At 45.8% G+C, this 20,718-nt stretch overlaps 1 protein-coding gene across 1 annotated transcript in view; it reads left to right on the top strand.

The window, feature by feature from the left end:
• Positions 1-20,718, top strand: part of POLE (DNA polymerase epsilon, catalytic subunit) — a 300,678-nt gene that overhangs the window by 16,778 nt on the left and 263,182 nt on the right. The window contains exon 2 of the mRNA XM_086943189.1: positions 19,541-19,676. Coding sequence (XP_086799315.1) covers positions 19,541-19,676 — 136 coding nt within the window. The remainder of the gene's footprint in view (positions 1-19,540; positions 19,677-20,718) is intronic.

Genomic DNA, 20,718 nt, shown 5'->3' with positions numbered 1-20,718 from the left:
AAGTAGCGTGCTACCCACCAGCTTCAACGCCTTGTCAGAGGTAGGAAGTGGTTAATAAATGCAAAGACAGTACTGTGAAATACAATAGGAACATTTTAAAGTTAAAAAAAAGAGACAGTGGCAGAGTGACCGACAGGCAGGGGGAGAGACGTGCACAAAAAGCCCCGCCCACCGCCGCATGACGTGGGCCAAAAGAGAAAAATTCTCGGGAACTCCCACGAATCTGGTCCGGCCATGACGGACAGATCTGTCTTCCAATGGCTAGCCTCCATTTATGGAGCTAGCCAATGGAAGACAAGGGCGGATTCAAAGCCACTACTTATACTCATTAGATTTCTCCTGCGCAGAAGAGCTTCGCTTAGGTTGAAACCTAAAAAGGATATAACTCTGCTGTCACGTATTAAATGCAAGTTATGAGCCGTTTAGCTGCTGCGTTAGTTTTAAAATTATCGGTTGACCACAGACTACAACTACATTATGCTCTTTTTATTTACACTATATATTGGTAAAGATTACAAACTTTTATCTTTACTACACTTCGGGAATCGCACCGTGAGTCTGTCTTTACTTGTTTCTAACCACGTGATCGGAACAACATGAAAATACTAAACGCGGTCAATGGCGTCACCGTCTTAACCAGCGTACACGAACAGACTACGATCGGGGTTAATCTGAGAAGAAGTCTGAGGTTAGTCAACCGATAATTTTAAAACTAACTCAGCAGCTAAACGGCTCATAACTTGCATTTAATACGTGACCGCAGAGTTATATCCTTTTTTAACTCTTTGATCCACAGAGCTGAAACACGCGAATTCGATTCAAAACCAACACGTAAGAGATTTTGTATCTTTTTTTGACTCTCACGACTTTCACATGGGCATGAGTGTTTTTTAAGGTGACAACCTAACCTTACACTCTATCAGCACGAACTCCCATGTACATAACTGCACATACCCCGCTATACTTAACCCATCCATTACAGTTACTGACAGGGTACATGTTTATGTTTACAGTGTCCTTTCCCTGATGAAGGGCCAAATAATGGGCCCGAAATGCATTGGATCTGTTTAAAGGATTGTGTTATTTGTTGAAAATCGACAAAAAACGGACTATTAAATGTCCTATATGGAGTACTTTGGTTAATTATCTTCTGAAGAAAAAAGACAATATCTGAATACATAAAATACTGTGTGAATCCTCTGTCTTTGGAGAGGAGTAATTGTGTGCACATCAGGATGGGACTAGTGGCCCACTAGTCTCACAGTTCCAATACAGAGTAATTGACGCCGTGGGACACTCGGCGTTACTTATGGGGCACCAAGACACTTGAGAAAATCACCAAACTATCTAAACCTGCTGTGCATCTGCCCTACCAATATCATTGCAAGATAGATTCCCCACATTTATTGTAGCTTCCTTGTGCTGTAAATTTGCACGCAATGTGAAATATTTTGTTGGTTATGGGGAATATCCAATCAGGTGGGTTTGAGTTTGAAGGGTCACGCATAACAGTGTACCTTTAGTCTCCTTAACAGAACTCCTGTCGACCATAGCTGTAACACCTAGTGTCAAATTTAGAAACCATGACAACGGTTCTATTCTGACACTTTTAGCATTGCTAACAACAATGATTTGACCATCCCACCATGGAAGTTGTCTCGTTTTCAAACACTACCTTCTTTCTATCAATTGAGGTATTGGGTGACTGGTCTGAACTGTGGCTTGTGAGGGAGATACAAGAAGACTGGAAGTCTGTGAAGACCTTTTGATTTCCTGCCTCACCCAAAATGTTTAACTTTCAAATTGTCAAGTATCTATACACAGAAGCTCGCCTGTGATGCTTGGACAACCTCGGAATCCAGATCCGCTTACTCTCTAGAAGTGTCATCCTCTGGCTTACTACATTTAAAGGGGAGGCACATATAGGTTATACACTGATATGCAAACATCAAACCTGGTGGGCACAGATGCTTCTTTATCTAAACCAGTATCCAGGTGTTACGGGTGAAACACAGGACTGGATGGCCAGCATGCTGAATTTTAGAAATATTACATCCACGTTCTACCCCGTGTTTAAAGTATGTGATAGGGGCCTACTATCTTCTTTTCTTGAGTTCACTGGTATCAAATATCCTGGTAAGGGCTCAATTTGTTGTGGATCATATGGACCTTTTTTCTATTGTAAATACAGGCTGTAAATATTGAATACTGTCACTGCCAACAGATTATAATGGCCCTTTAAAAGGCATTGTATGCTTAGATAATTGCAGCACTTATCACTAGAGCCTTCTGCACCTGAGATATAACCGTACATGTTATGGCCAGTCGAAGGGACCGCTCCGAGGGGTGCAGTTATGTACATGGTCTATTAATCTGCTGTGTTTAGACTGGCGAGAAAATACAGTGCTGAGGTGTGAATATGTTGCAGTTACCCTACGTCTCGACCCCCTTTGTGGCTCTCCTCCCACTTTGTCTTTGTCGCACTTTGCCTCTCCATCAGCTCTTGGCTGTGTCTCTGGTCGTATCCTTCTCACACATTTGCCCCACTGTGAGAGCTGAGAATGGGAGGTGAACAAGACAGCTGGGAAAGGGTGCGATTCTTCGAGCAGTGGGGAATCGTTTTGGTCGGTGTTCTGCTTATAGAGATGCATGTTCCCAAGATGTTGTTAAAACCCAAGGGCATGTTTGGTTTATAGTCTTTTTTTTTTTTTTTAATTAAAAATTATAGTCAGATACATTTGACAATCGTTGGTGCAGTGTACGACCAGATTGACCCTGTATTATTTCTTACTATGGTGCATAAGTAACTGGCCCCTACTATTCGTATATTTAAGAGAGAAAGAGAAGAAAGGAGGAGAAGGCAGGGAGTTTAGTGTTGAAAACAAGATAGGAAAGGGACAGGTCAGTAGGCAGTTGCATTCGCTTGGCATTACATTAGCGGTAGCTATACATGCTGTGTTACAATTGACAACAAAAACTGGGGTGCTTGAGGTTCCTGAGAGTTTACGTTTGCTGTGCTAGGGCTCAGTCCTTTTGGGTCACGTGACAGAGGGTTTAAAGCTCAGGTCAAGTGTTTATGGAGGTTCATAAGAGTCTAGGTAGGTGTCCACGGTTTCCCACATCCCTCTCGTTGACGCTTTGCTTTGCGAGTACTGTAGTGCCAAGTTGTATGACCCTCTAAGGTGTGTGTGATCCAGTTGATCCATCCTTTGTAGCTAGTTTTGCTTGTCTTTCCAGTTGTTTAAAACCACTTTAACAGCTACTGATATTGACAGGTCCATTAGGTCCTTATCCTGCTCAGATATCAAATTTGTGCGTAGAAAAGCCGAGGTGAGGGAGGCGAAATCCCTCGCTATGTTGCAGTCAAACACATTATTTATGAAATCAAAGACTTTCCCCCCCGAATACCTTGAGTGTTGGGCACTGGAAGACTAGGTGCGCTAGGTCTCCATTCTCTTTGTTACAGTTCCAACATCCTCTTTGTTACAGTTCCCCACACTCTTCAATGTGTATGTGGCCCCCCTAGCCAACTTAGCAAGATCCTTCAGGTTCACCCCGGTGTCGTACGCTGACGACACCCAACTCCTCTTTCCCTTCAAAAATCTTACACCTGCAATAAAAAGATCTTTTGCAGATGGCATGAGAGCCATTGCAGAATGGATGTCATCAAACTGTCTGCAGTGTAACGTTGGGAAAACCGAGGTCATGTTGTTCGGGCAAGCGGCAACACACTGGTCATCGGACTGGTGGCCCTTAGAGTTAGGCACTGTCCCCATCCCCAAGAGTACGGTCAGGAACTTGGGAGTGCTACTTGATCAGCAACTTACATTCAAAGATCATGTAAATCAAGTTGCCGGCACCTGCTTTCGGGCTATTGGGATGTTAAGACGAGTCTTCCCCTACTTACCGGACCATCACAGGAAAACGCTTGTGCAGGCTCTTGTCATCAGCAGGGTAGATTACTGTAACGGTTTGCTCCTTGGAGCAAACGAGGGACAACTTAACAAACTACAGGTGTAATCCAAAACACAGCAGCAAGGATTGTCCTGAATGCTCCACTGAGGACTCCCTCCTGCCCCCTGCTGACTAGACTCCACTGGCTTCCAGTGAGGAAACGAGTCCAGTTTAAAACTCTATGCACCATCCACAAGAGTATGATAGGGGAAGGCCCTAAATATCTAACTGAAATCTTCCAGCCCTATATCCCCGGGCGATCTTTACGCTCCAGTAACCGGCAGTTACTGCAGGTTCCTAGAGTAAAGAAGACCAGACAGGGTGGCCGTGCGCTGGCCCATGCTGGGCCAGCACTCTGGAATTCTCTGCCCCCCGAACTAAGATCACTCAACAGTCACCTGATTTTCCGGAAAACCCTAAAAACATACCTGTATCCCATCAATTAATGTCTCTCTCATTTGCGCACCACCACTGTAACATATCTATCCAGTATACCCCTTTTGCAGCAACAGCGCGGAGATACCCCTTCGGGGGTTTATTCAGGCGCTCTACAAGAATATAAAATAAATAAATAAATAAATAAACATAGCGGGTCGTCCCTGAGGTTTAGCTTGTGCAGTCGGGCGGGGGTCCAAAATGTAGTTTGAGCTAGAGCTGGGGTGATCTTGTTGCGCGAGGACGAGGCCCACAGAGTTTCCCGTTCCCGTTCCCGTTCCCATTCATTGAGTGGGTTGTTGGACTGTTGGACTGTTTATTCCAGTAGGCTATTGTTTTTTCATTCAGTTTGCTGGTTTTGGGGCGTAAAAGCTTTCAGAGGTGTGAGACTTGGTGACCTATTTTGTTAATGTTTGATATATACTGGAAGACTGAGGGTTGAGCGGTATCTAGTCTCCTCTTTGATAGGGCTGCTCTTATTTTCAGGAACTTGTGTAGATCGATGTCTTTTAGGTGGTAGCTTGCTTTGAGATCAGAGAAGGGGATGGGGTATTCTCAATTTTCGAGTTGGTGTGGGTAGCAAATACCTTTCGCTATCTATGAGTCGAAGTTGAGGCTTTTCCCTTTGTATCTAATCTTGCTGTTCGCCCACAGTGATTCTGTTTTGGACCCATTGATGCTAGTCTCTATTCTCTTATCTACTTTAAGGAGTGAGATTTTTGTGTCTTTAAAGATAGGTTTGGATGAGTGGGGATAAGAGTTGGCCGTCAGAAGGGCTAGAGGGCTCAGGTTGTTCAGGATAGCTTTCTCTACCTGCAGCCATACTGGTATATACTCTGTCTCCGGGGAGACCCAGTACGTTCCTTGCTTTGCTAGATGGGCTATTTGGAACACCCTAAATTTCGCAGAGTTTACCCCCCCCCTAGGTTTTTTTCTAGTCTCAGTTTCTTGATGCTAATCCTTGCCTTCTTTCCGCGCTACAGCAATTTAGTGGGAGCGATATCAATTTTCCGGTGGAAATAGTCTGTGAAAAGCAGTGGGAGCATGCTTGACAGGTGGTTAATCATTGGGGTGCTCATCATTTTGATGGACTCTATTATTCCCAACCAGGTTATGAATTTTGAGGACCAGTATTCTAGAAGTTTTCTTATTTTTTCAAGTAGCGTCTTCTCATTGTATCTTAGGGTGTTAATTAAGTCACTATCAAAGTATATTCCCAGGTATTTGATGTGTCCCGTTTGCCAGATCAGACCTGAGTCCCCTAGGATGTCTCTAGTGCAATGAATGTTTAGCGGTTACACTCAGCTTTGTCCTTGTTTAGTTTATAGCCTGATAGCTTTGAGTATTCTGTTATCGTGGCCGTCAGCGCTCCTATTGAGGACTTCGGCTGTTCTGTTAATATCAAATTATCTTCTACGTAGGCTGTTAGTTTAACTTCGACTCCCTTGATATCTACCCCTTTTATGTCGGTGTTTAGCTTTATGTCCTGGATGAGGGGTTCCTTTGCATGCAGGAAAAGCGCCGATGACAGTGGGCATACCTGTCTGGTCCCTTGTTGTAGTGTAAAAGTGTCAGAGAGTGTGCCATTTACAGTGATGTGGGCTGTCGGGCCTGGTATAGAGCCATAGCCATCCGTATATATTAGTCACCCAGGTTGAAAGCCCGCATACATTGCTCTAGGAAGGCCCAGGAAACCCTACCGAAGGCCTTCTCTGCAACCAGTGCTATTGTTGCTGCCGGCTCTGGTTTAGCAGACACTTGTTCTAGTATATGGCAGAGGAAGTGGGTGTTATCGCTAGACATACGGTTGCGTAAGAAACCGACCTGGGTGTTACTTATTAGTTTGGGGAGGACCGTATTTAGTCTGACTGCCAACATTTTGGCGTAGATTTTACAGTCTACATTGATGAGGGATATGGGCCTGTAGTTTTTTGGTAGTTGGTGGTCTTTGCCTTCCTTCGGGATGACTATTATGTTAGCCTCTGTCATGGATTGGGGCACTGCCCCTTTTGTTGCGGCCTGGATAAAGACCTTTTTCATGGTTTGGTTTAGTTGCTCTAAAAAAGGTTTTTATAGAAATCATATAGAAATCAGCTGTATGTCCATCTGGACCTGGGGCCTTGTTTTTTTCAGTGTTTTGACTGCCCTTTCGATTTCCGCGCAGCTGATTTCCTGACCTAGCTTGTTTGTGTCTGCCATGTTTAGCTTCGGTAGTACTAATCTCTCAAGGTATGTTGTGCATTCTTCTAGATTGAGGTTTTGGTCATTCTTATAGAGCTCTGAATAGCACTCTTGTAACGCCATGAGGATATCCTTGTGTCTTGTATGGGGTTTGTTGTTTGAGTCAGTGATGGATGAGACTACAAACTGGTTGCGTTTGTGCTTTAGGTAGGCAGGGAGGAGTTTCCCCGCTCTGTTTGCTCCGCTTAGATTAAGGGCTCTAGTCCTGTTGAACCACAAACCTGCTCTCGCTTAAGATTTTGTTATATTCATATTTTCTCTGTGTTAGTCTTGCTAGAATTGTGTCGTCCTTTGTGGTCTTTATATGCTCTACTTATAACCTTTTTATCTCTTGTTCAAGTTGGATTAGTCTCTGGTTTGTGATCTTGTTCATTTTTTATTTGATGCCAATTATTGTACCCCTTACAGTTGCTTTTAGGGCCTCCCAAAGTGTGTTAATGCCAGTCTCGGGGGTGTCATTGTGGCTTAGGTATTCAGTTATGGCGTCTTCGATTCTCTTTTTGTTCTCTGGGTCTGATAGGATTTCAATGTTAAAACGCCATCTCCTGGAGACCGCTTCATTGTGGCTCCTGCTTAGTTTAAGGCTGATGCATGAATTGTCTGAGACTAGTCTTGGTGCTGTTTCCGTGTGATCTATAGGTGTGTGTGTGATCCCGAGATAAGTATGTAGTCTATTCTGGTATAGGAGTTGTGTGGGCTGGAGTAGAAAGTGTAGTCTCTAGGATCTGGGTGCTGTAATCGCCATGCATCTTTGATTTTGAAATTGGCACAGAGTGTGGCCTGCGAGTTGGTGGGCTGGTCACTAGGAGGAGGATTGTCTGTCTATTATGTGGTCTAGAAGATGTTAAATTCCCCGCCATTATTGTAAGTTCGTCTTGGGGGAAGGTGTCTAGTGTGTCTGACACCTCTGTCCAGAAGGACTGGTCATCTGTATTGGGGCCGCATATGTTTGCTTGTCCAGAAAGGCTTAGAAAGTGCTTCTTCCTCTCCTGGATGTTGTCCTTCTTTGGATACACATGGATCTAAGTCATAATGATTTCCAGATACCTAGGTGTTGTGACTACTTAGTTCTTACAAAACCCAAATAGTATATTTTCTTTCACTCGAGAAAAAATCTGATGTGTTTGAGCAGCAAGTATCGCAGTCTGGGCATATCCGTTGACCTTGTGAATTAAACCTTTTTACTCTGCCGTTCCCAGGATGTCCAAGTAGTAAATATTTTAGTAGTACATTAACATTGTGCTACAATTTTCCACATATATATTTTTTTGGTTGGCATACATTTTAACACCTACTCCATAGTGTGCTACTCCTTGTACACTTGCATGAATGTTTTTTATCTTTCAGGTTCTAATGACCAATCTAGCAGACAGACTTCTACTTAAAACTATTTTGACTAGGAAGTAGAGTTATGTTGCACTATGCAAGTAGTAATACTGAATAATCCCAGTGCCCGATTTTTTTTTTTTTGTTTGTTTAAGTCTGTTTATTGTTTTTGTACTTTTACAATTACAGAAATTCCAGGAACACGTTGTACAATAGTGATCTCAGTCCACAATTATACATTATGTTTTTGCCAGAACAATATTGACAGGACAGGCTGCATTGTTTTTTTTTTTTTTTTTTTTTGGAAAACCTTTATTGATACTTCAACCAGTTACAAGTATGGGCCTACACCCACCAGGGCTGGCCGCTAATCAATATCATTTCAACCAAGCAATCAGAACCAGACATGGCCCCCCGGGAGGCGAGCACAGTATGACTACAATTAAAACTGGCAGCATGGCATACTATACGAATAACAGGATTATAAAGGTTCCATTTTATAATATAAAGATAGAAGGATCAGGTGCCGTACAATATCCCAAAGGTGCATAAAGGGCGAGCAAAACAGTAGGAGGTCCACAGTTAATTCGATATTATTCAAAACCATGGCGGTGAGGAATATGAATCAGGATAAACAAGCATACAATTAATGTTCGCGCCAGTGGAGCGCCCGCCCAATGGTACTGAAGTACTGTGAAAGTATAGGCACAGAGAAAAAGACGACAGTTGACAAAAGAATAGACCCACTACGCTGACCCGAAAAAGAGGAAACAAAAGAAAAGGCAAAGAAAGATAAGAAGAAAATAGGCCATAGAAACAAATAATAAAAACAAAATCTCCCCCCTCCAACCCCCCACCCTGCACCCTTGCAGATGACTAAGGCCTACCCCCCTAGCAGCGTGCCTGTCGCCCCGTAAATGAACCCGAAAAGTAGAAGAACAAAGGGAAAGAAAGAGAAAGAAAGAAGGGACTAAAACCCTACCCAAAAAGGGAGTAATGGAGGAGGGCTATGTCCAACGCACTCCCGGACTCTTTCCCCCCCCCCCGTCTCAACGAAGAATCCCCCGCCATGATAATACGATCAAGCAGACCACAATGAAACAGTACAGAGGAAACTAGAAATCCCGCCCCGGACTCCGCTAGCCAAATAAAGCAGTCCCGTTACCAATAAATCAAAAATGTGAAACCTCAAACAACAGTCTCAACCTTGGCCCCGTCGAGCAAATTCGCTGATCCCCTCCGATAGTGAGAGCCCCACCGTAAGATTGTCAAAGATCAAACAGAAGTCGTCGAACCATAGTCCATAAGTCGAAGTAAGGATGGCAAGTTCCAAAATAGACGCTCGAGTCCAACGATGCCCCTTCCCAACTCTAAGACCAGGCACTATCCCATCCGCCATCTTGACGGACCCGTTGGGAAGGGGGGTCAACACAGTCCCACACGGATCACAATTACGAGCGAGCGTCTCCAAATCGGGGAAAGCAGTGAAAAGTTCCGCCAATTGCAGTTCCAAAGAGTCCAACGTTTTAGGTGTATCGCCGATCTCCACATGTTCGAACCGTTCCACTTCCACAGGAGCATAGAAAGCTACGAGTACCGGGTCAAATTGCATCGATGGGGTAGCAATAGGGGAAGGAACTGGCCACCGGGTCTCGGGCAGCAAATCAGAGTCCGGTCCCGATCCTCTAATTCTGTCCGCCGCCGACATCAGATTCCAGGCCTGGGTCTTCATAGTCGCCTGAAGTGCCTCAAGGGCCACCATCACTGACTGCAATGACGGGCCGCACTGAACCCGCTCCGCCGGGCTTCGCATAGCATCAAGCATATTGACCCCCACGGAGAGGCGCCTTCCCCGGGGTAAGATTAGGCGGAGCAGGAATGAGCCGTGAGGGACCGATCATCAATAAGCGTTAGTGCGCACCAAGTCTCCGATCCGACGGCACCGGCGCTACGTACGCCAGGCCCCTGGATCTCGGACCCCCACACACATAACCTCAGGCGTCACTCGTCACCTCACCTCCGATACAGTTCCAGGCAGCAGATCGGCAGCGAAGCAATCAAAAAGATATCGGAAGTTCCATGCACCGGACCCTGCCGCTCTCTCCGGTCCGCTGTTGTTCAACTCTGACCCGGCTAGACCAACACTGGAGACCCCGGCTTCCAGACTGGGCTAGGCCTCAAATTAAACCTCGACATAACTCCTCTCCACCATGTCGGAAAATTCTCGGGATTGCACCATCAGTCCGCAGAATAGTTAATGCACCCGGATATGGGGCGAGAAATCGGGATATACGACAGGATCTTCGAGCGAAGGACGGGAGTCGGCGGAGCCGGGAGGCTATGCGGCCATCTTGCTTGCTGTCTTAGCTCCTCCCAGGCTGCATTGTTAGCTACATTGTGTAGAGGCCTAAAATGCAAACAGAACAATTGATGGACAGAATGCAGAACAATGCCATACATTCACCCCAGTACAGAGATCTGGGCCTAAATCCAAAGTTTTTTTGCTCACCATGCCATTCCAATTTGGACCCAGCCATATGCAAATCAGTCTTGACCATGGTAACAGTCCAGCCCGAACTTCCAGGCCAGGTCTCCCTGGACTGGAAACAAGCATCCTAGGACCGGTTTCAGCTTTCAGCCCTCATCAGCCATGTTAGCTTGACTCCAGTGGCATGGAGAGCACGGGACTCACGTCTGAGCATACCCGTCCCACTCGGGGTGATAAATTCAAAAAGAACAATTGATGGACAGAATGCAGAACAATGTCCTACATTAACCCAAGTACAGAGATCTGGGCCTAAATCCATCGTTTTTTTTGCTCACCATGCCATTCCAATTTGGACCCAGCCAAATGCAAATCAGTCTTGACCCTGCGCCCGATGGTAACAGTGGAGCCCGAACTGCCATCAATTGTGTGTCTTTTGCTTTCTTGCCCTAAGTGCGCCAGGTTTGCCCAGACGTGGGTCCTGGGCTCACTGTGCCACTGGAATCAAGCTATCCTGGCTGAAAAGGGGTGGAACCCCGAAACTGGTCCTGTGATGCTTGTTTCCGGTCCCGGGAGGACCTGGCTTGGCAGTTCGGGCTGGACTGTTCCCATGAGGCACAGGGTCAAGACTGATTTGCATATTGCCAAGTCTAAACTGGGGTGGCATGGTGAGCAAAAGAATGATGGATTTAACCCAGATCTCTTGACTGGGGTTGAATGTTTTGATTTGTTCTGCATTCCGTCCATTAATTGTGTCTCTTTTGCTAGGGCCCCAAAATGCCCCACATAGTGCCTGTAGAATCAGTTCAAAGGAAACCGGCAGAAGGCAAACGTATGGTCCATTAAACCATTAAAATGGGCGCAGCAATACAAATTTGAAGTTCCAGCAAGTGAGGGCATGCGTCGTTTGCAGGAGGCAATATTGGGCAACGTCCAATATAAATAGTTTATGATCCCAACCAACGACAATGTGATCACATAATAAAAAGAGAAACATTAATAGTAACTGTTATGCTAGCCCTAACTTTGCAACCTACCCCTCAATGGAAAAGCACCACCCATCTAGTTGTTGAATGATTTCATGTGTTGCCACCATAAATCCTATTGTCGAGGGCTGCACCAGGTGGAGGCACACTATCTCTGTAGCAGGCATGGCTGTGGATGCGACAGCAGGGGGCAGCGCCTCTCATTCAACCTCCTGTTCCTCCATCATAGGACATCTGGGCATTTAGCGATGGGGGAGCATTAGTTATGTCAGTGTGCAGGTCAGCCATAATGGCATTCCAGCCACCACCGACTAATGGGTGTTTTTGCGAAGCCCCAGGGCTTCTTCCCTATGTATAGCAACACTTTATCCTTGCGCCCAGTAAGTGAACAATTGCATCCTGGCTGTGAGGTGTGGGGTATCTGGTGATTTCCATCTGCGAGTGATCAGTCTTTTGGCTGCTATTAAACCCAGGTTAATAATTCGGGACGTGTTTTTGTGTTTCTTTCTCCTGTGATATAGTCCTGGCATTTACACATCCCATGTGGCGGAGAGAACTCTATCAGTACAATGTATTAGGAGACTCAATACTCCATGACAATAGCCCTGTAAGCAAGGGCAAGCCCAGAGCATATGTATAATATCAGCATTTGTGCGTGTATCAAGAGGGAGAGAGAGGACCAGGTAGCTAGCCCAGATCCCCGGTTTATATGTTCAATTAATCAAAAAAGGACTAGCTGGAATGGGGTTGATATGATATTATATTATAATCATAATAGTGACTCAGTATTGTTTTGTCAGAAGGAGATGGCACCTGTTGGGTGTCTTTAGAAAGCCCTCACCCACCAACCTAGTTGGTGGCATGCTTCATCATCGGGCCCACCCAGTGACACCTAGCGTGTCCCGGGTGTGCTACGACGCCTGACTACAGCGGAGCAGGTATGTCACTGTGTGTGCGGTGAAGGGTGTTAAGTAAGTGAGTTTAAAACGGCTTGGCGGGGGTCCCAGTACCCGAAGGGTAAGAACACTTTATTAAATGGGCCTCCGCCAGCGGTTAAAAATAAGGCAGTGGGACGTTAGAGGCGGGTTACGACCTCCTACGTCCTTTGATGTGTCAACATGTTTCAGCCAGTGCCTTATCTGTAATCTGGCTTTCTACAACCTGTGTCACCACTTACAATACTGCCTCTAATGAGGTGGCGAAGATTATCAAGAAGCACTGGAAAATCATTAACTCTGGACAGAGAAACTGGGAGCTACCAAGGTTCGCTTACAGGAGGTGCCACAACCTGCGAGACCAACTAGTCAACACCCGCCCAAAACCACCCCCAAAACCGGCGGAGAACACCATACTCAATGCCTGGGGCATGCCCAGAGTCACAGGACATTACCCCTGCAACGACTGCAGTGTATGCCATCTCATATCCCACACTAAAACTTTAAACCTGGAACCTAACAAAATCTGGTCCCAAAGGAGCCACACCAACTGTAACTCCCGTAATGTGATTTATTTAATCACGTGCACGTGTGGCCTCCGATATGTGGGCATGACCACACGCAAAGTCAGAACCAGGATCACCGAGCATCGCAGTACAATGCGATGTAAAAAGAACATCAGTAAACTGACTAACCACTTCATTACCCAAGGCCACACACCCAATGACTTTTCCTGGACAGTCATTGAGCAAATCCCCGAAAGCCCCATCAATAATGATAAAAATTTGCTCAATAAAGAACAAAGATGGATATACTGCCTTTCCACATCCACTAATGGCCTGAACGATGCCATCCCCTGGAACTCTCTGTCCACCACGTAATGACCCACTCATTGAGTAACCCCCAGAACCCCTCTGCACATGTGGGTCGTATTTTCCCTATTGGGTCCTGTAGCTTGCCATCACTATGACACTCCTATTCACCATCAGCCTTGGTGATCAGCATTTTATTTCTTTTCATTTTTAACTGTAACTCTCTGTAATTCTTTATATTGGCATCGCTCTGGAAATCTTAAGAGAATGCCATTTATCCTGATGATCACCCAGCGCCAATAGCAGCTGTATCCTAAGGGCGCCCAGAACAAAATAGACGCATGCGCGGCAACACTGCCTCACCGCGCATGCGCCCCTTTGCGGTAACACCGCTTCACTGCGCATGAGCACCTTTGGTCCACTGCTTCGCGCATGCGCGAAGAAAAGCCACGCATACGCGCGCATGCGCAATACACGAGCAACAACGACGCGTAACAGCGCTAAGCAACCGGCACACCTGTAGCGCGACTGAGTCTTTCCACCATTACCTCCCCCTCCAGGTGCCCTCATTTAGCCTATCCGCATCCGTGCAACAGGACTATGACTCGGGAATTCGAGTCTTTCTACCATTACCTCCCCCTCCAGGTGCCCTCACTTAGCCTATCGGCACCAGTATATAAACCAGCAGAACAAGCCATTACCTACCGGTTCTGCGAAGGAGGCACAACAGGTCCCACGCCGGCTCTGACCAGAAATCCTGTGAGTATGCTGATAATATCATATCAACCACATTCCAGCTAGTCCTTTTTTAATATCAGCATTTACCAGCTCGCATCAGAGACATGCAGCATCTGTACAGTGAAAATATCTATCTAGGCAAGCGCGAGGTAGGCCCTGTGCACAATGTATAGCTGATTCATACAAAATCGGGCATTGCAGGGTATATGAACAGGACCCCAATAGGGTGGACCATTCCTTGTCTGTGCAGGAGAGAGCAAGGTTTATCTCCCACCGCTCAGGAAGGGATGCAAGTGTTGGGGCTGTGTGAAAGCGCAAAGATACAGCCAGCCAGTGCACCAAATGCCTACCCTGACCTAGAACATGCAAGTACTGTATAGTTCAGTGCGTATGGGGTTTGCAGGTCATATACTCCCATCTTTGCTCTAGTGGCCCTATTGGGGATGTGTGCAGGAAAAACTGACCAGGAGGGAGGACATTCTCGTCTAACAGTGACTCATAAGACAGAAACGTCCTGTCTCTATAGAGCTCGCCTACCAACTGGATTCCTGTCTCAGTCCAAGCAGATAGTTCCGCTGCAGTGGTGAAATGGTGCCCGCGCAGGGTGCCTAAGAGCGCTAAAGCCGGTGTATAACATGTGGTCTTCCTCGTGAGATAGAGGCGATGCGACGCGATGAGGAGCGCCTAAAAAAAGTGTAGGTTTGGGCGGCAGTGGCCGGGCACAGGGGTGGAACAGCTGGAAGATTATGGCTGGGCTCCAGGCTGGGAGCAATGTGGTGGTGTCAGTTGGTTGCAAAGTAGCAAGCCACCTCGCCACCTACTGAAGTTAGAACGGCAAGTAATACTGCTTAAATTTGGGGACTGTCATTCCTCTACGGTCTGTGGGTTGGTAAAGCTTATTGAGTGCTATAAGACATCTAGCGGTGTGACATATGAAGTTCCAAATCGTTCCTTCGGATGATAGGAAAAAGGAGGCGCAAATGTATAAGGGCAGATCAACAAAATAGTACAGGAGCTGGGAAAGTATAACCACCTTGAGCAGAGCCACTTTGCCTGCCATGGACCGAGGCAAAGTTTCCCAGAAGGTCATCTGGGCACACAGCGAAGTGACCGCATGTGTCAAGTTACTGTAAAATAAATCTGCAAGGGAGAAATAGACTTGCAATACCAGATATCTGAACGTATTGGACAGCCATGCACTGGGGTTGCAAACAAGTTGATGCCCGGGATTCGACTGGTCAGAGATAGTGGGAAAAGGCAGGATTTGGCCTGGTTGACTTTCATGCCAGGCAGGTTAGTAAATTAGCGGAGAGTGTGGGTGATCACATCGGGGATGGAAGAAATGTCCCTCAAGTAGATAAGCAGATCATCAGCATAGAGGGAGACCTAGTGGACACCGCCTCCAAGGGGAACTCAGCACCTCACACGTGCAGGTGAGCTGCCAATGGTTCCACCGCTAGGGAAAAGAGCAGTGAAGTGTGGACACTCCTGACGCGGGCCACTTTCCATGGGGATGGGATCAGAAATAAGGCAGCGTATATAATAAACTGATTAATCTCAAGAATCTATCCACACAGCCATAATGGGGCAGCACTGCATCAGAAAGGTTAATTCTAAAGATGTAAAGGCCCTTTCCAAATCAAGGACCAAGCAGCCTGCATCAGGCTATGTGATTGGGGTGTATTCCAGAAGACTGAAAAACTGCTGCAGGTTAAGTGAAGTTGTATGGGCTGGGACAAACCTGTTTTGATCCGGGTGTATTAACTTCGAGACCAATGGTGCCAGGCGTTCTGCCAGAATTTTTGCCAGGAACTTATAGTCCATATTCAGCAGTGCTTGTGGTCGGTATGAACCGAGGACCTCCGGATCTTTACCCGGTTTTGGCAGAGAGATGAGGAGCACCTCACAGATAGACAGGGAGGCAGGAGATTTCCAGTGCCCCCACATACAGCGACAGCAGGTGGGGTATCAACAGTGAAGTGTAAGCCTTATAACATTTTGCTGGTAAGCCATCTGGACCTGAGGTCCAACCTGTCGCCAACACTAGTATGGACTCCTATATTTCGAAAGGTGTGCTGGGGTCATTATTTCTGCCTTCTGGTCTTGGGTGAGGCTAGGGAGGGGCACAGCAGTCAGGAAAGAGTCAATATCTTCTGGGGTAGCCATGGTGATCGATTGATAAATTGAGGTGTAGTGTTGCGTTAGTTTCTCGCTGGGTATACAGTACTGGGCCAGCAGTAGAGTGCAGCGCCACAATAGGACAGCTGGGCCGGTCCTGACGTATCAGCCATGCTAGGAGCGAACCAGATCTGTCAGCTGTAGCATGGGTTTTGGCTGAATTTGAGGCGTAGAAATGACATCTAAAGCGTTGGAATATTGCCACATGCTTGCGCTGCACTTCTGCCAGTATAAGGCCGCCAGCTGAGTCTGCTACAATTGTACCCTCTAAGCGAAGGAACTGTGCTTGATGTGCAAAATGTTGGCATCCAGTTGCTGGCGTATGTTCCAGCGCAGTCCCAGACAGTGCCCCCCCAGCGTCACCTTAAATGCACCCCACTCAGCGGATCTTGCAGCAGTGGAGTCTTCTTTGAGATAAAAAAAATCCTTCAATGACTGCAGCAAAAGAGGAACGAAAGGGCGGGGTCCTCTAGTGTTGATGGCTGTATGCACCATGTGGGATTGGAGGGGTGCTTGCATCCTACGAAAACTGTGGGTTTTTATCGGGGTGGGTGTGACCCAGGTAGTCCGTGTGGGTGACACAGAGGGTGAGTACCAATGTTCCTACTAGTCTGTCAATTTGTATGTGCAAGGAGTGAGGTACAGAGTAAAAGGAGTGTACTTTGGCAGTCTTGTTATGACTTCACCAGATGCTGGCTAGGTCCCAGATCTGGAGCAAGCAATTAAGTGCCTGAGCATTTGAGGAGGCAGTTGTGCGGCACTGGAGGGAATGACCGATCTAGGGTAGGGTCAAGTACGCTATTAAAATCGCCTTCTAGCGGCCACAGGACTCCATTCATTCGCAATAGGACCCTGGAGAGTGAGTGCAAGAATGTCACTTGATCGGGCTTGGGGGCATATATGCTACCCTTAAGGACATGGTGGCCATCTTGCCTACCCTTCACAAGGACCTATCTAACTACCAAGTCTGTGACCGCCTCATCTGCCTTGAACGGTGTCCCCGACTTCTCCCAGATCAACGTTCCGTGAGCATAGGAGGAGAAGTCAGTGATGAAGATTTGCCAGCGTTGCTGTAACTTTATTGCTTCTTTGCACGTTAAATGGAACTCCTGCAGTAGAGCGACGTGGATAGAATAACATCGAAGGCAAGAGTAGATGGCATAGATATCTGCATGTGGAGGTATGAATGCCACAGACATTCCTAGAGAGCACTTTAATGGATGTCGTATTGTCTAGAGCAGGTAAGGAAGTGATGAGACATAGGTAGTGGAGTTAAAATTGCATGCATGTGCAAGGGTGAAGTGTCACTAATGACGGGGGTGGGAGTCAACAGGCCTTGTAGCATGTGCAAACTGAAAAAATAAAACATAACAGTGAAAATAGAACCAATGAATACCACCCGACCAGTGCACCAACGGAGCGCCCACCCAAACTAATCTACAACTAGTATCAAGGAGACAACCGAAACCGCTATGTGGGGCGGGAGGTGTAGCAGTAATTCAAGAGGCGACTAATCCCCAAATGTCAACCAATAGTAAGTGTCAATGCAGCATAATAAGCAAACCTAATGAAAGCCATCAGAGCCGACCCCACTCTTAGGATCAATACATGCTATCCCAGTACCCATTATGTAATCAAGTAAGTATAACATGTTCTAAAACTAGGACAATGTTTAAATACAAACTAGTTGTTGAAATAAGTGTTAAGCTTTGGAACTCTAGAAAACTACCAAATAAGCATCATTACTCAACTTCGTTAATATATTTATGTATGTTTCTGAAGTGGGAACTAAGCCAGAGGCAACTGAGCACTAGATCAGACCAGAAGGATGTGTGTAGGATGCAGTTCCTACCCAGAGTGTTTGTCAGGATCACTTCTGAAACATACTGCGGTCTGCAGGTCCTCAGTTTGAATCCCAGGAAGCCTGTCTGATCCTTCCAAAGTTTCTTAAATGACTATCAATATAAGATAATGGGTAATAGTAACATAAGTTATGTGCTCAAAATAAACAGACAATATCCCAACTGGTATTACTGTAAGGACAATTAGACATGCACGCGAAAAGCATTACGAGAACAGAAACCAGGAGATTCTGCACGTTTTAGAACGTGCTCATGGCATCGTATAATTGGAGAGAGGAAAGAAATAAAATGTATAATAGGAAACACAGTTGTAGCAGCACTGTACATGAATAAATAACAAAGCAACCCGAATTGGACTTGGTGCTAGGTATGTGCAAGTGACACATGGGTGGCGACGCAAGTGACAATTGTGCTAAGCATTAACAGCGCACGGAGTGAAAGTATGTTCAATATATACAGTGAATTGAAAGGTTAATGTGGCTCAAGTTTGGTAACAATGCAAAAGTTTGTCTGGTTTGGAAAACAATGATTTAGATGAGCCACATTGGGGGATGCGCCATTTAATGCGGCACTCTGCACATGATCCTGGCAAGGCAACGCCGTCCCCCGCTGCTCCACTCAGCTCCTGGTATGGTCTATCAGAGGCACCGCCCTCGGAACCCCTCCGGGACACGCAGCCCCCCGGCATATCTACACGTACCCCCCGAGGCGAAGTGGCCTTCTCTGCAGGTTACCACCAGACATCAATCGCCTGACCCCACTCTCCGGTCTACTCCCTTCGCCTTGCTGCTCAAGCACCGCTTTCAAAAGGCAACCCGGTCCTGAAGAAGATCCTGACTAACGAGGATCGAAACGTCTTCGACCCCCTCAGCTCATTAAATGGCGCATCCCCCGGTGTGGCTCATCTAAATCATTGTTTTCCAAACCAGACAAACTTGTGCATTGTTAACTAACTTCAGGCACATTAACCATTCGATTCACTGTATATATTGAACACACTTTCACTCCGTGCGCCGTTCATGCTGAACACAATTGTCACTTGCGTCGCCACCCATGTGTCACTTGCACATACCTAGCACCAAGTCCAATTCGGGTTGTTTTGTTATTTATTCATGTACAGTGCTGCTACAACTGTGTTTCCTATTATTATTATTATTTTTTTCTCCAATTATTCGATGCCATGAGCACGTTCTAAAACGTGCAGAGTCTCCTTGTTTCTGTTCTCGTAATGCTTTTCGCATGCATGCCTACTTGTCCTTACAGTAATACCAGTTGGGATATTGTCTGTTTATTTTGATTACCTACCCTGATCCCAACGTGGTTTATGGGTCATACTCCTGTAGTAATTTACAAAAAAATAAGTTATGTGCAGCACGAAAAGCAGCGGTAGCGCAGTATTAAGTGTTATATAAAATAATATTTAAAAGTGAAGGAGGGACATTGAAGTATAACCGAGATGGGATAACGATTAACATGTGCCCCCTGGGTTTTGGAATAAGATAAAAAACATACGTCTTTGTCTCCTAAATGTGAGCAGGTGTTTGTACATAGTAATGTAAGATGCTGTTTTTGGTGTCTGGTATTTTAGTGATGATGCCTCTGCAAGCTCTGCTGCCAAGCGCCTGGAGCGCAGCCAATGGACGGACCGCATGGATGCCCAGTATGGATTTGAACGCATCAAGGAACCAGGAGACAAGACTGGCTGGCTGCTCAACATGCATCCGGTATGACGTGTGTTGATATTGGCGTGCGGTGTGTACTAGTTCCTACCTCGTTTCTGAGGCAGACATTTGTAGCATTTTTCTATATTGCACTGAGCCCGACAACGTGCAAATTTTAGCTTGATTTGTTATTGCAAAAGGGTGTGAAGCATTTTGGTTGAATTTGAGTTACCATGGACAAATTTTCCTGTCGAGGGAAAAACATATATGCACTAATGTACATTTATTTAGACCGCTGCTGGAAATCTTACATGTATCGTTTTGGAGCTTTGGTGTGCTACTGATGTACATTTCCGGAAGTAATCTTGGAGTTATTTGGGAAGAAAATAAATTGCGAATACAATTATAAACATGTTAACCACAATAGAGAACATTTTCTTATGATGGGTGAAGAGTAATTTCCCATGCCTTGTGAAAGCCGATAATGAATTTATAGAACTACTAGGGGTCCAATTTCAAGAAAAAGCTCATACATTAACTTGCATTTACATGTGCCTAGTATGTTTTGAGCAAATGTGAAGTTTTGAGATTTTTTTCCCAGGAATGCTGTTTGGAACCTGTGCCAGTCCAGTTCCCCAGGAGTACCACTTTGTGAATTTGTCTCATTTATGTCTATTACATATATGAGCCAGGTGTACATTTGCACGCACTCCAAACCCCCTTTATCCCACCACAAGAAACATATTTTTTCTTCAACTAAGGCTATGTGAAAAGCAGGTGTTATTTCTTCAGGCATTTGACACAAAGCCAATACGCACGCACAAGTAGAAATGTAAAGACAGTTTAAAGATGAGACTCAGAGTAGCGATAACATCAAAGTAGTGCTCGTATGTAATCAGTATCTTCTGTCTGGTGTGGTAATACGACACACAGTCAGTGCTATAATATTAAAGGACTGTCAGTTTTCATTTGTGAGTCTGAGATTCACATTTGATGTTGGTAAACGCCTAAAAAAGATTATTTACACAGTGATCCCTTTAAAGAGTACGTAGTCCTGCAATATTGAATCTACTATTTGGCAAATTGAGGAACATATCAAAGAGAC

The sequence above is a fragment of the Lissotriton vulgaris genome, chromosome 11 (genome assembly GCF_964263255.1).
Source record: "Lissotriton vulgaris chromosome 11, aLisVul1.2, whole genome shotgun sequence".
Taxonomy (NCBI): Eukaryota; Metazoa; Chordata; class Amphibia; order Caudata; family Salamandridae; genus Lissotriton; species Lissotriton vulgaris.
The sequence above is the reverse complement of the archived record's forward strand: the minus strand, read 5'-3'. Positions and strand labels throughout refer to the sequence as shown.